At 37.5% G+C, this 16,877-nt stretch overlaps 1 protein-coding gene across 5 annotated transcripts in view; it reads right to left on the bottom strand.

Moving 5' to 3' along the window:
* barr (non-SMC condensin I complex subunit H) overlaps positions 1 to 16,877 on the bottom strand; it is a 152,569-nt gene that overhangs the window by 61,683 nt on the left and 74,009 nt on the right. For all 5 annotated transcript variants that reach the window (XM_069818218.1, XM_069818222.1, XM_069818221.1 and 2 more), the window contains 2 exons: positions 10,460 to 10,663; positions 7,589 to 7,798 (listed from right to left, as the gene is read on the bottom strand). In XM_069818218.1, the coding sequence (XP_069674319.1) occupies positions 7,589 to 7,798; positions 10,460 to 10,663 (414 nt within the window). The remainder of the gene's footprint in view (positions 1 to 7,588; positions 7,799 to 10,459; positions 10,664 to 16,877) is intronic.

Genomic DNA, 16,877 nt, shown 5'->3' with positions numbered 1-16,877 from the left:
AATAGTATCGCCTCAAGTTCTGAGAACTGCTAGGCAGCATATCAGTGTTATTATTAAGAATAAATTAACGTGGACAAGGAGGAGAGATCTTGCAACACATAATTAGGAATGTTTATTGTTGCTGAAGATGATTTCATTCCACGCTTTGTTTGTGAAACACAACAGATAAGAGCTCCGGTATGAATTTTAATTTAAACAAATCTCTCGCCTCTTGCTCATGTCCATGAAGTAAGTAGACCTATGTCTTGTTGTGATTCCCTGTTATCGGGCTTGGTCAATCGATATCCTTCAAGATATACTGAAAGATGGTTATTTAAAAAACGATATGGCTTTCCTATTAGCAAATTTAAGCTTTTTGTGTGACACCATAAAAAAATTCGAAACATCCAAAAACCTGTTGTCTGAAACAGGGAGGTGCGTGCCGTGGAAATTAAACTAGACTCGCTACCAGGTTCAGAAGCACAATTACTAAGGGACAAATTCCAGAATGTGTTTGGGAAAAACAGTGGATATAAAAAAATGTGTAAAGTTGTTCAAGTATTCAAGGATGTGCCTGTAGGTGAAATTGACGGTGTATGTGTTTGCGACATTCCTCTCTTTAAATATGCACGTCTGACGTCCTGTGATGCGGAAAGATCGTTTTGACAATACAAGTCGTTGTTCAGAGATAATCGGCATGCATTTGTGATGGAGAATTTGGAGATGACCTTTGTTGTTCACTGCAATTCTCGGCCAACTACTAGCACTCAAGTGTGGTTGGTGAGTACCTAGTAACATTTTTTTTTCCAAGCTAAGTAAGGTATTTTTGTCATATTAAAAAAAAAAATATTTTTTTGTTTTTAGCAAATATTTTCGTACTTTTTAGCACATAAAAATAAATATATTTAAATTTTTTAGCACATAAAAATCCGCTCCCTACTGATAATTGATGTACACATCAGCCAGAACCTCAATCAGTAATTTTTTTTTTTTTACCTATGCCACCAGGTTGTCTTTTCGACATTTCTGTCTTCTCTTCTGGCATTGGCTTAGTTGTAAGCCTCTTCTGAGGTTGGGGCGCCTAGAAGGCAGAATTAAGGTACGGTCACACATCGCTAATTTTGCAACGCTACTTTTATACTGCAACTGCAAAAGTTGTGTGTCGTGTTCACACGTAAGCCAAAAGTAGCGTGCTGCACGCAACTTTTCGTGCTGCGCAACCCGAGTGCTGCAAAAGTTGCAACTGGAGGTCGCGAGTCTGTTCACACGCAAGGCGCTACTTTTGCAGCCGCAGTCATGCTGCAGGTTCCCATCTCCGTGTTGACTTCTCAATATATATTTTGTGGTTATGTTCGCATTATTAAGAAACTCATGCGAAAGCTTCCTTATCTATTATTTGCTTTTCTGTCGTATCTAGTATTCAGAAATTGACATTATTTTTACTATAAAGCTTTTAAAAACGCCTATATACTTAAATGATAACCAACAGTATATTCACGTAATCAATGTTGGCAACCCTCCTGTTTGGAACTACGCTACGGAAAATTTAAAAAATGAATTATATCGTCACCAATTATGCTCAGACTGTGTTGTGTATTTAATAACTGTTACAAATAATTTATTTTCATCACATTTAACATTAAAATATATCCAAACAATAAAAGTATCATTGGCACATTTGGGTGGTAACACTGGTTGCAACCGCAGCAAACGTTTCAACAAAACTGATATCAAAAATGCTGCGGCTGCAACCCTTAGAACCCTGTTCACACGTCACTACTTTTAAGTTGCACGCAGCATGGAAAAGTAGCGGGCAGCAGGTTCGGCAGCTGCTACTTTTCGGGTTGCACCGTTGTTCACACGTCGCAGTACAAGAGTTGCGCAGTTTTTTGTACTGCAGCGCTGCAAAAGTAGCGACGTGTGACCGTACCTTTACATTACCCTGATGATATGATAGGATGATTATGATTATGTGGTGCCAGGAGAGGTCTTAAATCTGTTGATTTATATATTGTCTTGGTTCCAAGATTATCGATACTACTCACTCTCGACAGTATCGGAAGTCTAGACAGGACTGTAGTAATGATAAGGAAGCAATGCCGCTCGAGCCGTATAGTTCTATAGGAAGCATTGGCTTATACATTTCCCGATTCTTTAAATATATATCATGTCATAGCTCCTATGATAGTCAATTAATCGCGCTGTAATTTTTTGGATTGATAGCTCAGTGTCTAAGGAAAGCATAGAAAAAAAAAAATCGAAAAGAAAACCTTTGTTAGAAAGTGAGAAAAAAATATTAACTTTGATGTGCTTGATCTGTTTAGAATAGACATTTACATCTTCCAAAGGTGTAAGTGGCAAACTTTTTTGTTTTTCACGTTAGATGGGGGGTCAAAATGAGAGAAATGTTGAGAAAGGATGAAAATTACTTTTAAAAGTGATTTCCACACAAAATCTTCACTGGTTTTCGAATAACGGCGAGTTAACCAAAGGAGCTGTTGGCGCAGGACTCATGACTCAAAATGTTTGTTCCATAAAATTTATACGGAACCCTTCAACGCATGAAAACCCGTTATTGTACGGATGGTATTTTAATATAGTATAACATGAGGCTGGCCTGCAAGCGCTTCGTTTGTTTTGTCACACTCATCATTTTAAATTTATGTAAAAAAATATTAAAATGAAACGAAATAATAAATAATTATATCTAGAAGACACATAATGCACATCCATTAGATGACTGCATTTACACAGTGATATGAATGACATTAAATACAAGATAATTATTCGACGACTGCATTTACACGTGATACAAATGACATTAAATACATGATAATTTACTGTAGAGTATGAAACTAAATAATCGAAATGATGCTTTATTTATGTGTGCTAATAGTAACATACTTAAATTGTATTTTGAGTGAAAGAGAATAGTACAGTGATCTTTATGCATTCATATACTCTATTATGTATAGTCCTTTAACAAAATTGAAGGTGTGCTGCTGCTTTAACAGTTGACCATGTAGCCTATGTCCGAAACTTACAATAGATTTACAACTCTACAAGTAAAAAATGGATAAACATAGATTAACTATTGATTTATAAAAACTTGTACAGTTTTCAAGACAAAGTTAGAATATACAGTATTCATTCGTTTCATTTAGTGTTCTGCCTGAGGTCAGGTCTTTCACTGCAAACCCAGCTTTCTCCAATCTTTCCTATTTTCTGCCTTCCTCCTTGTTTCCTATGATCCATATATTTTCAATTTCGCCTATCATCTGATACCTTCTTCTACTCCGAACTCTTCTTCTGTTCACAATTCCTTCCAGTGCATCCTTCAGTAGGCAGTACAGTATAATGTCGTATATTGCTCTTACCTCAACATCCCAATGAAGGAAAACAAATGGCAGGACACAGCAAGAAAAACCTATTCTAAATTTTAAAAATCGAATGAAACAGTTTTGCAAAACAGAATAGCATTCACACATAAGTAAACTATATTCAAGATATGCAAGAATTTACAACATATCAAATAAATGCACTGACTGTAATATATTATAATTTAAACAATGTTACTCACTATATACAGTAGCGTGCAAATTAATCCGAACAAGACATATTTTTACATTTTCTGTCATTGTTGGCCTCACAGCTTTAATTGACATCTGTAGTACGTGTAATTCCATTGTTGAAGGTCTGTCATTATTTTTTTTATAATATGTGACATTTTGCCTGTTGTTTTGTACTTATAAGCATTTCAGTTGTGTTGAAGACTTAATACTGCAATCCTGTGTACATTCTGTCATCTTCACAAATGGATACAACTCCACGAAAACGGTCTAAAATTATAACATTAGCAGAGCATTCTTCTATGACACAGAGGCAAATTGCTGCAGAATGTCACATCGGTTTGGCTACTGTTAATTCGATCATAAAACGATACAGGGAGACTGGATCCATCACACCCCAGAAAAAGGGAAACTGTGGCCGGAATTGGAAGACTTCACCTGCAGATGATTGTCAGGAAAAGTAAATTAAATCCTAGACTAACTGCTGTCGACTTAACCCGCGAGTTAATGGCTACCACTGGGGCGAATATTCACGTCACAACAGTGTGGCATAGGCTTTTGGAAGCTGGACAAAGGGCTCGTAAGCCTATTAAGAAGCAACTGCTAACCCCTGTTATGTGCAAAAAACGCTTAATGTGGGCAAAATTACATCAACACTGAACAGTGAATGACTGGAAGAATGTACTTTTTTCCGATGAGTTCATTTCAAGGTCCATGGCCACCGTGTTTCTTACGTACGGAAAGGATCCGAAAAAGTAACAGCAGCTCATCTCCAACAAGCACCCAAATACCCTCCTAAAGTAATGTTTTGGGGTTGTTTTACACATGAAGGGCCTGGAGCATTAATACCTATCAAGGGAATGATGAATTCTGACAAATATATTCACTTATTGGAAACCAGAATCGTACCCCAGCTGCAAAAATCATTTCCGGATGGCAGAGGTGTGTTCCAACAAGACCTGGCACCATGCCATACGTCTCGAAAAACTACAGAATTCTTCAACAAGAAGAATATTCAGGTACTCCCCTGGCCAGGCAACTCACCCGACATCAACCCCATTGAGAACTTGTGGTCAATTTGCAAAAGAAGAATGCAAAAAATGGATTGTTCTACAAAGGAGAAGATGATTTCTGCCCTCATTGGTGTATGGTTTCGCGATGAAGAAATGAAGAATATTTGTGGGAAATTAGTGAAATCCATGCCCAATCATCTCAGAGCTGTTATTAGGAACAAGAGAGGCCACATAGATTACTGAGGTATGTCTTAGATCCTTTTTTTATCCCGTTTGAGTGTTTTTGCATAAGTAATTACATTGTTTGGATTAATTTGCATGCTACTGTACGAGTGATAATTTTATTATATGTAGTCCTATCATTTTTAACTAATGTAACATAAATGTGGGTATGTTAAGATTTTACATAAAAGAATACAAGTGTATAGAGGCCTACAGTATATTTTGAAACAAATGAATAATATATTATTTATGAATCAACATATAAATAATTAGTTTGTACGATAATTATTGAGCAAGTGGATGTAAAAACTGAATTTCTGGAGTGTAAACCTAACATGAACATAAGTTACAATGATACAGAAAATCATGGACTTCACACGATGTAACTAATACTATCCATAAGAACACTAAAGATGGGAGACATTATCCCGAAACATGTTTGTTCATAAAAAGAACAAGTTGTTAACTGTATAGACAGTCAATATATAATAATAAAAATAATGATTGTTAAATCTATTATGTAGGCCTATGTCTTATAAAAGCATAATATTTCTTCATTCCATGTTCATTTTAGTCTTCGTATGAATAACAAAAATAGGGATTTCCAATTGAATGAATAAAACAACAACGCTGCTGGAATCTTATTACTGGCTTATGCATGATTATGCTTGCAGGGTGCTTGATACAATAAGCTAGATGCAATAGTATCCACACACGAAGGGAGGAAGCACTTCAGGTTCTCGGAAAGCCAACCATACAAGTAGAGCCATTGGGCTGCACAAGTGATTTTCAGTATTTTCACACCACCTTTTGAGAACCTTGTAGTTCACATAATAAGCCAATTTTCTTGTATTCACTTTTCCTTTCCAGCATCTTCCTTTACATGAAAATTGAATATAATTCTCAACATGACAGATTTTTTAAGGTTTTCTTGTGAGTCTGTACTTGATCAGGTAAGCACCTGCCAGAAACCATCCAAATCCTGACACCCAATTTCAAATCCGACTCAAGCAGTGCTGCATTCTGCAAGCAGAGCAGTGTGACTGCTGAAAAATTATTTCACATTGCTACAATCTGGTTTAAAACGACATCAATTAAGATGTTTTTCCACATAAGAAGTAAGAATAATTCTGTACTAAAATTCTCTATACAATTAAGATATACTTTGCTCTTTTAATGTACTTACAGTTCAAAAAATTTCCCGCCTAATAAGTAAGAAAATAACAGTACATAAAAAATCTTTAACAATGTTTCTGCATAAAAAAAATAGTAATTTTCGTGGTTCTCATTAGAGTTCGTAAACAAAAGTTTCAGAGAAATAAAAATAAACTAATATTAATTTCTGTCTACTTACAGATAGGGCTCATCATAATTAAAAAATCAACAATTTAAAAAAAATGGTCAAGCTACCACTGTTGCACAAAACTCTCTCTCTCTCTCTCTCGCTCTCAATTGCACGAACACGAACAAAACCATCTCTAAACATTACTTCCTATCAGAAATCAGTATGATTAAATTTTTCTATACATCTTGATTACAACTTTAAATCAGTTAGGAATATAATATATGGTGATTACTTTCATGTGTCAATATTGGACTAAGTGTATTTACCTAGTTGACCAGTTTCGGCTTGGTGGTCACCTTCAGAACTGATGAGGTCCTTGTGTCTTCTGGGGTATTCATTTGGTTTGCTGGAGGTGCATTTGTATTGTGTAGTGTACAGTCAAGTAGTGTGCGTGTTCTGAAATTCAGTGTTGTGTTGAGGATTTGTTGTAGGTGTGTTCTGTGTATCTGTATATTTGATATTGTTCTAGTGTGTTTAATTTCCGATTTTTCAGTTGTATATGTAGAATTTCCATGTTTGTGTCTATGTTGCTGTAGGTATGGTTGGAGTTTGTGATGTGTTCTGCATATGTGGAAGTGTTGTGTGATTTGGTTATGGCTGTGATGTGCTTTTTGTAACGTGTTTGAAATGATCTGCCTCTCTGTGCAATGTAGAAATTGTTGCATATGAGTTTGTAGGTCTGTTAGATTGTATTTGTTTGTTTGTTTGGATTGTTTGTGTGTTGAGATGCTTTTATAGAGTGTTCTGTGTTCTGTATGCGATGTTGTAGTTTAATTTCTTGAATGAAGATGCTATCTTTTGAGTGTTTTTATTTTCGTATGTGAGTGTGATGTATTTTTTGCGTTCTTGCGTTTGTGTTGTCTTTCTATGTTTCTTGTAATTATGTTTTGTATTTTCTGTTATAGTATCTATTATGTTGGGATTGTATCCATTTTCTTATGCTATGTATTTGATGGTATTTATTTCTGCTTTGTGGTGTTGCTGGTTTCAAACGTGTTACAAAGAACACATCACAGTCATGACTAAATCACACAACACTTCCACATATGCAGAACACATCACAAATGTCAACCACACCTACAGCAACAGACACAGACATGGAGAACAATACGAAATATACAGATACACAAAAACACACCCATAACAAATTCTCAACACACAACTGAATTTCAGAACACATATCATTTGACTCCACACCACACAACACAAACGCACTCCTAGCAAACCAAATGAATACACTGAAAGACACAAGGACCTCATCAGTTCTGAAGTGGCTCCCAAGCTGAAACTAACCAACTAGGTATTTATAAACTTAATTCAATATTAACACGTAAAAGTAATAATCACATATTATATTCCTAAATTTGTCTAATAGCAGAGCTGTTTCTAAAGATGTGGCAGTATAACTACATGTCACGTGTATACCAGGTAATATCTATACTTAAATCAAATTAGCTTACGTTTAGTAGGTCTGATCTTCCAATGTGAAGGACCTGCCCATAAATCAAGTGCACCAGCTTTAAAGTATGAGTACTCGCTAGGTGCAGTTGAGAGGTGTTTTCGCATATCAACAATATTTGCAGCTGGACCTCTCTGATTTGGCCGGCATGCAATTGGTGGTGCACTTATGTCTTCTCCCTCAGAATCAAATCCATCATCCACTGCCGAGACTGTAAAAAAAATTAAAAACTATTAAAACCAGACTTGAACTGAGAATGAAAACATAATTGTAATAACCACTAATCATAAACTGTACAATGGAGCCTCGCTGCATCATTCCCGTTATCGTCGTTTGCCACCTTTTTCGTCTGTTCACCTCCCCCCCCCCCACTCCCAGAAATAGTACGACATAAAAAACGCTATTTTTTCAGCTCCATTATTCCTCGAACTGTCATTTTATCACATCAATTGTTGAGAAATCATGGTCCTGATGCAATATTTTCCTGCATAGATAGTTTTGTTTTATTTGAAAAGGATGAATTCTTTGCTCTCCATTATTATCTTTGGATGCAGAAGATTACGAATCCAAGATTGAGCCAAATTTCATAGCAAAACATTTGATGTGAAATCTATTACGCTAGTATGATAAGTAACGTGATTTGTTATTTAATTGCAGTGCGTGAACTCTCCACGTGCATTTGGTATAATCTGCTAATACAAAAAGTAGTTGCTAAGAAGACAGGTATTGGATTATATGTTGATGTTTTCTAATGCCAGGCGTTTGACAATAAAGTCATTTGACCTCTTGCACTCCAATATTTTTCAAAGATATTATCATGGCCAGCCACTGAAGCACAGATTTTGAGGTGTTCCGAATCCATTTCTTGGTTTGAGTTGCACAATGGGCAGTTAGGGGACTGATATATTCCTATTCTATGCAGGTGTTTGGGCAAACAATCATGGCCTGTTGCCAATCTAAATGCAGCTATAGAGATTTTCGTGGTAAATCGGGAATTAACTGTGGATTATGATGCAGAGAGTTCCATTTTTTCCCTTGGGATTGTGTTATCAAATTTTGTTTGTTGAAGTCTAAGTATGTAGATTTAATAAATCTCTTCACAGAGTAATATGTAGATTTAGTAACAGGTCTGTAAGTAGCAGTGCTGCCCTTCTTTGCTAAAGCATCCGCATTCTCGTTTCCCAGGATTCCACAATGGGATGGTATCCATTGGAATACAATTCTTTTATTGAATGATATTAATTGAGAGAGCATTTTAGTTATTTCTGCTGTTTGAGATGAAGGTGTGTGTTTAGAGACGATTGATAGAATAGCTGCTTTGGAGTCTGACAATATAACTGCATTCCTAAATTTATTGATGTGGCATAGAAGATTCCTGAGACATTCACTTATTGCAATGATTTCACCATCAAAACTTGTTGTTCCATATCCAAGTGATCTATAAAGTGAGAAGAGACAGCACGTAACACCTGCACCGGCACCTTGTTCTCTGGAGATCAAGGATCCGTCAGTGTATGAATGAAGCCAGTTTTGTGGAGGGGACCTAATATTAATTGTCTCTAAAGACAATTGTTTCAGTATTTCGGTGTTTACTTCTGATTTCAGTATTTCTTCTGTTAAATTTAGATTATATTCTATATTTAATAGAGTTAAAGGGTTTGGTTTAATTTGTAAGTTTTCTTTTAAATTCGGGATATTGATTTTCTGTTTTAATTCTTGAACAATGGATATGAAACTTTTTTGAGTTTTCAATCTACAGAGAGGACTGTATGAATGCAAATTGTTTCCTGGTAATCTGATAAGTGTATTGGATTACATAAAGAAATGCATTTTGTAGTAAGTCATTGACGATTAGATTAGTGAGATTTTTCCATACAAGAATGATATGAATCAATCAATCTTCTTAATGTATCCATCGCTTCTTGATTCCCCTCTCCCCCGCTCTCTCCCTCTCTCCCCCGAATAGAGAAACTGTTCAAAGTTTGTGAAAAATTTAAGTTGTTTTCAACATCCACTCAAAACAAGGTAAGATTTAAATAAAAAAATATGCATGGATAAGCTACTCTAATCACCACAATCACCTAGCACCATTTGGTGACAAATAGCACTGTAGTTGTTACGCAACTAGCTTGAAAACTGGCATAAGAATAGATAATCTCACTGTATTTAGTGGATGTTTGCTTTGATGTGTGTGTGTGTGTGTGTGTGTGTGTATCCAATGCCCACCCACTTCACTTGCGTGATTCAGGTTCCACATGCTGCTGATAGATGGCAGAACTTTGACCCATTTTCTAGTTGTACACCACTTTGGCGAGTCACACTGTGCATGATGTGTATCTGTGGAGAGTTTATGTTGTGTACTAAGGTGAGTGTATGTGTAAGTGTAGTGTCTGGAATGAGGGTGATGAAGATGAGGAAGGGAGAAGGGGAATCCCGGTGCCAGCACGTAGCCTACTACTGTCGAATAGCACCAAGGGGGCCACCAGGCTTAACGTCCGCATCCGACAGATGAATCACTATCAACAGTGACATATGCCTTCTCTTCATATGCACTGCGGAGAGATATGGGATTCAACCCAGGCATATTGGTGCACAATCTAGTGATTAGAAGTTGTGCACCGCCATCTCTCCTAGTCCCGAGGTAGAAATTTTATATTAAAATTTCTGACCGTGCCGGGAATCGAACCCAGCCGGCTAGTCTGGAGGCAGACATGCTACCACAGCGCTAACTCGCCAGACTGCTTTGATGTGTACTCCCAGTCATACTATATTTCCAAGTGAAACAATAAGAATTTTTATTTCCATAAAAACATATCACCATCAGTATTAACACGCAAACTTCAGATTTGAATAATGTTTCTGTAGTATTTACCTTCAAAGTTATCTGGAGGAATATCATTGTCTTCAGGAGGTAATGGTTCAGGAACTGCATTGACATCAAAAGCAAAATCAGAATCTTCAGGAGGCAAGACAGGCAGAATATTATTCGGACTGATATTCTCCTTCTCAGAATCAAGAGACCAAGACAGGAATGAAAACTGAGAAAAAACAGGGCAGATCTCCTTGTCCTTCAAATCTGTAACAAATAAATCCATGTACAGTTTCCCTGGAAAAGAATGAGACGATTGAATATTCCTAAGTCACAGCTGTAAGATACTGCGCATGATCGGAGACCAGAGCACTGATACACAAGATAACGAATATTGAGTTACTTAAATTCAGGCCATTTGGTTTGTTACTAGCATCGTTCCGAAATTCACTTCAAAAACTGCAAAAAATATGATAATATTACGTAAATAAAAGATAAATATATATATAAATCGTGTAATTAAATCGACAATGGACCTTCATGACTAGATCGACACTCTGCACAGAAAGGAAAGCTTTCGTGTCGTTTCAATAAAGTTATGGTTTATTTAACGACGCTCGCAACTGCAGAGGTTATATCAGCGTCGCCGGATGTGCCGGAATTTTGTCCCGCAGGAGTTCTTTTACATGCCAGTAAATCTACTGACATGAGCCTGTCGCATTTAAGCACACTTAAATGCCATCGACCTGGCCCGGGATCGTACCCGCAACCTTGGGCATAGAAGGCCAGCGCTATACCAACTCGCCAACCAGGTCGACTCATTTCAATAGCTCAGACGCTAAGACATCTGCATATTGTGTAGAAGAGAGCGAGTTCGATTCTTAGTCTACATCAACGATTTTTTTTTTGTCTAGATAACGTTGAAATAGAGTTTTACAAAGTCTTCAGATTAAGTGTTAAGATCACAGACAATACAAAATTGCAAGTTATAATATTATAAACGTTAATCTAATGAATGCATTTATACACACACACACACATATACAATGTAAGTGCACATATATTAAAAACTAACAATTAAAATGAAATTAAAAAATATTCCTAAGCCATACAGACAAACTTTTACAAACGTTTAGAGTCCTTAGGTTATGTCATTTGCTGAGTAATTATTACAATATTTTATTAGTAGCTTTCCCTATGTGTAAGAAATGCACTCGCACAAAACAATTTTTGTTAAAAGTGTGGCTTTAGATTATTTCATTGTCACCCCTTCAGCTGAGTTTTAACTATTTTATCTATGTGTTTGCAATAGTGTTTAACTTATTGTTCATTCAATTTTATTCAAGTTATGATTGAATGAAAAAGCACTGTTGCAGTTATTGACTAATTACATATATTAATACTAATTATTAAATGCATCTCTTAAATAACCAATTGCAGTATCTTTTGCAAAATCTTGAATGTTTAAGTTGTCAATAATATTTCTGTACTATATACTATAAGACATTAAAAGAATTTGCAATAGATTTGGGATCCTCTACTTTATAATCACTGGTTTTAATGAAAAAATATTTTCTTTCTTAGGATATTTACAAGTTTAACTTTAATAATATTCCGAATAGCTTTAATTGCATTATCTGAATTTTGTACTTTTCTATTCAAATGTATTCTATTTCCCTCTTTCATAATTTTTTATAAATTACACTGTACTTCTTGTAGTATTTAAGAACACAAGGACCATTACATTGCAACTCATTGCATATAGATTCTTCTTTTTAATACATGAGATTTTTAAGTCCCTACGTTATCTACATTTTTTTTACTTTTGAACTTTTTCACAGCATTGAGTGGAGAACATCCACTGAAGTGATTCTGAGATTAAGTAAAAAATACAATACATTTACTCTTAATATCAGTAGTACCAGTATCATTTACGTTTTTGCAAGATTCATTTTGTAGACATAAATGTAAATAATCACTAGATACAGCATTTATGACCCTTTTTTAGTTTTTACATTAATATTTTGAAATTGTTCAGTGACATTGGGAACACTTAGGATTTGTTTATCATGTTCAGACAAGCCATTGATTATAGATTCTGTCAAATAGAAATTCAGTCTAATTCTGTGTACAAAACTTTTATCAATGGCTGTGCTACTTCAGCTTGTATGCTGGTGGGAAAATTACTCTACGACTAAGGTTTTCAGTTTCAAGGAGTGAATTTAATTTACTTTTACGGAAAGGTTCCGAGAGATAATCTATATTTATGTCACTACAGATCACAAATTCCAAATGAGATTTCTAAAGTCTTTTCTTTACAAATTCAATGTTGGCTATAAATATTAATAAATAATGTAAGAAATATGAATGATTGTAGTTATAAGTCTGATTTACATTATAAAAAGCAAGAAGTTACATTCCGCAGCAAGATTCGAACTTTCGATGTTTGGTTTTGTCGTTCAATGCTTAAGTACGGACCTATTCAATGCTTATGTTAATAACCTACAATTTAGCTGTAGCAATGTGGTGTCAAACTTGGGGTTTGTTTACTTAATGTAATTAGATTTAATTTGATTAGTTTCGAAACAATTGGCCTTTCTGTTATATCCTGTTATTTAAATATTTAAGTTAGAGTTGATTTATTAACTCTTACTGTGCAAGATGCCCCTTATTTCAATAATTCTATATCACGTTAAATAGTCATTGTCTACACTAAAGTATTATCGTCATCCCTCATTTCTCATCGTTATAGCTCTAGTTGAGGCTGGATATGGGGCTAGATCTGCTGGCCGTTTGGTTGGTGTTCCTGGAAGTACAGCTGCGAGGTTTGTTCATTGTTACCAAAATTCAGGAGGTTGAAAATCGCCCTATTCCTGAGCGTCCGCGGATTTCTTCATTGGAAGAGGATGCTCGCTTATTCAAGACAGTTCGACAGGACCCCTTTCGGACTGCTAACGAAATAAGAGCAGCATCTAACTTTCCCAGTACTTCACAGACTGTGATCAGCAGGTTGAGGAACCACGGTATTAGTAGCCGGAGGCCTGCGCAAATGGAAATATTGGGGGAAGCACAAGCTGTCGACCGTCTTGCCTTCGCTACCAATCGAGTGGATTTCGATTGGAGAAATGTAATTTTCTCCGACAAAACAACAATCTCGAATGATTACGAAGGTCCTGTCCATGTCTATCATGAGGATGGTCTCCAACATGATCAGTGCTATGTGCACCGACGGGAAAGATCGGGGCGCTTTAGCATATCATGTTGGGGGTGGATGTCTTACGATGGACCTGGCATTGTAGAACGCATCGATGCCGGTTTAATGAGGGAACTTACGAGCACATTCTGGAAAATATATTCCTTCCTTCCGCCCAAGAATGTTTTCCCGAAGGAACATTGCTATTCCAACAGGTTAACCATCCCGTGCACTATGCCGCAAGCATTCAAAGATGGTTTCAAAGGAGACCCGAGATTGAAATCATTAATTGGCCTCCGAAGTTACCTGATTTGAATGTCCTCGAACATTTATGGGCAGAATCGAAAAAGAGAAGAATAGGCATCTATGCCCTCAAAATCGAGACGAATTGTGGAATCAAGTTGTTGACACCTGGGAAGATCTCGCCTGGGATCAGAACTTATTCCACAATCTCGTTACAACCATGCCGGATTGACTTGGAGTTGTAATAGAAGCTGATGGCATGTGGACAAGATTTTAAGTTAACAGGTCTCTTTTTGTTTCTTATGATTTTTGTTTGAGGAAGAATACTTTTAACTTCCAAGTAAGATTTATTTTTTTTGACGAGGTTCAGCCCACTTGTAAGATCCAGAAATTGGGCATAAATTATTCCATATTTTTCGACAAATCAGACAGTCCAAGAACTCTAAAGAAATTAATTACACCTCAATAAAAAAAAAGTTTTACCTCGGATCGAACACGAGACGTTTCGGTTATACAGTGGAACCGACATGCTACTATATGAGCTACCGAGACAAGACAATGACAGCAGCAGTCCAGAATGTAGATCCCATAGCAGGCATTTGCCATTTGGTAGAGAGAAGCAATGATATTTTGTGACCCGAGCTATGTTGTGAAATAGTGGCCTTAAATGGCTATCTTCTTCGTGATCCTTATTCTGGGCCTTGTCCTTGTTGCGGTCCTTGTAACAATTCTTGTTATGTTTCTCATGGTACTTATTGTTACGTCGATATTGAGTGAACCATGCTGTAGAACTTTAACTTCCGACGACCAAGAGTTGTCTCATTCCTTTTAAGGGTAACTGTACATATTATGTTATGTTATGACCAATATTTCTTATTATACAACTGCAGTTTGCCACTGATAAAAGGTAAGATCAACATAACTGTTGGCCCTTAGGCTCTGGTTTGCCTTCAGACAACAAGCCGGGTGATTCAGAGTATTCGTCACATAAAGAGTATTCTTTGGGAACAGTAACGTTAAGTATTTTTATTTGTGTGATTCTATAGTACTTGGCCATGGCGATCATTACCTTTGAGAAATAGCAACAATTCAGTTCGAGATTTACTACCAGAGCTGATGCAAGATGGTCTACATTTGATTAGAATAGATAAGGCATGTAGCCCCAACATTGTGCTCTGATCCCTTAGTATTCACATGCTCTTGGCGTGAATCCTTTCTTTTTCATGCATGGACATGGATGACCATGGGTGAAGTTAATGAGTTCTGTGAATCTAATTGGATAAATTAATGATGTGTTGATGAATATGTCTTAACCTGACATGACTGCAATTCTTTCGTTCCTCTTAGGATATTTAACCTTTCAAGACATCTGGAAAAGCCAATTGGCCTTTTTCCAGTCTGATGGCACGGGTATGCTAACATTTTTGGGTGTGTCCTTCGACATCATACAAATAGAAGAGTCCTGCTTGACAAGGGAACAGGAGGCAGACAGACACACACACAGTGAAGAGAGACAATCAGACCAATACAGTTAGGTTAGGCAGTTCAGGTTGGATTGGCAGGCGATCCATCACTGTTAGTACATTATACAGTCAACAGACTTCATTCTCCGAGGAAGACTCTTCGAGTTTGCATTATTCATCATGGCATTAACAGAGAACTCATCACAAAGCGGTAGAAGCAGACCTACCATACTTTGCAAGTATCCATCTTGTAACCAATAAATGATAATAAACTTCACTTACATTTAAATTAGATTGTAAATAGTTGTGGTCTGAGCATGAACTTACGAATAACCTGAAGATAATTTTCAAGTAGCATTCATATTCTAATCACTTATGGTGGTCACAGTGGTGTTGGTCGTGGTAGTGGTGGTATTAGTGGTGATCATGGTGAATGTGGTTGTTGTGTTGGTCAAGATGGTGGTGTTGGTTGTTATGTTGGTCGTGGTGGTAGTCATGATGGTGGTGGTGGTCAGGGTCGTTATGGTGTTATGGTATGGGTGGTCTTGGAGGTGGTGGTCGTGGTTTACAGTGGATGTGGTGGTGGTCATTGAGGTAGTGGTCGTGGTTGTCGTGCTGGTGGTCGAGCTGATGGAAGTAATGATGGTGTGGTGGTCACGGTGGTTATGTTAGTCGTGGTTATAGTGCTCGTGTTGGTCGAGGTGTTGGTGATCGTGGTGGTTGTGATGGTATGGTGATGATAGTGATAGTGGTTGCAGTGCGGTAGTCGTAGTCGTGGTAGTGCTGTCGGTCGTGGTATGGTGGTCGTGTTGGTACTGGTCGTGGTGTAGTGGTGGTCGTGTTGGAGTTGGTGGTGGCGGGGACAGTGGTCGTTGGTCGAGGTGGTATAGTCATGGTGGTGATCATGGTGCTGATCGTAGTGGTGTTGGTTGTGGTCGCAGTGGTGGTGATGGTCGTGCTGATGGTAGAGGTGATGGTGGTCATGGAGATGGTGAACGTGGTGTTTGTCGTGTCGGTTATGGTGGTGATGTTGATCGTGTAGGTAGTTCCGTGGTGGTGGTGGTCGTGGTAGTCGTAGAAGTGATGGTATTCGTGGCAGTCGTGGTGTTGGTCATGATGGTGATGATTGTGCTGTTGGTCGTGGTGGTGATGTGGACGAGATGGTGGTAATGGTGGTGTTGGTCGTGGTGAAAGTGGTTGTGTTGGTACTGGTCGTGCTGATAGTCGAGTTGGTCATAGTCGTGGTAGTCATCTGGGTGGTTGCGGTGTTGCTAGTGTTCATAGTAGTGGTGATGACGATATTCGTGGGAGTGGAGTTGGTTGTGGTCGAGGTGGTTATATTGGTCATGACGTTGTTGGTCGTGGTGGCGGAAGTCGTCATGGTGATTGTGACTGTGGAGTTGGTGCTGGTCGTGGTGGCATTGGTGAAGGTGGTTATGAGGGTGGTAGTTGTGACAGTCGTGGCCGTGGTGGCAGGTGTTGCCGTGGTGGTGTTGCTCGTAATGGTACTGGTTGTGGTGGTAGTGGTGTTGGTCGTGATGGTGGTGGTACTGGTGTTGGACGTGTTGGCGGTGATGACGGT

Source organism: Periplaneta americana, chromosome 2 (genome assembly GCF_040183065.1).
Source record: "Periplaneta americana isolate PAMFEO1 chromosome 2, P.americana_PAMFEO1_priV1, whole genome shotgun sequence".
Taxonomy (NCBI): Eukaryota; Metazoa; Arthropoda; class Insecta; order Blattodea; family Blattidae; genus Periplaneta; species Periplaneta americana.
Note: the sequence above shows the minus strand (reverse complement) of the source record. Positions and strands in the feature narration are given on the sequence as shown.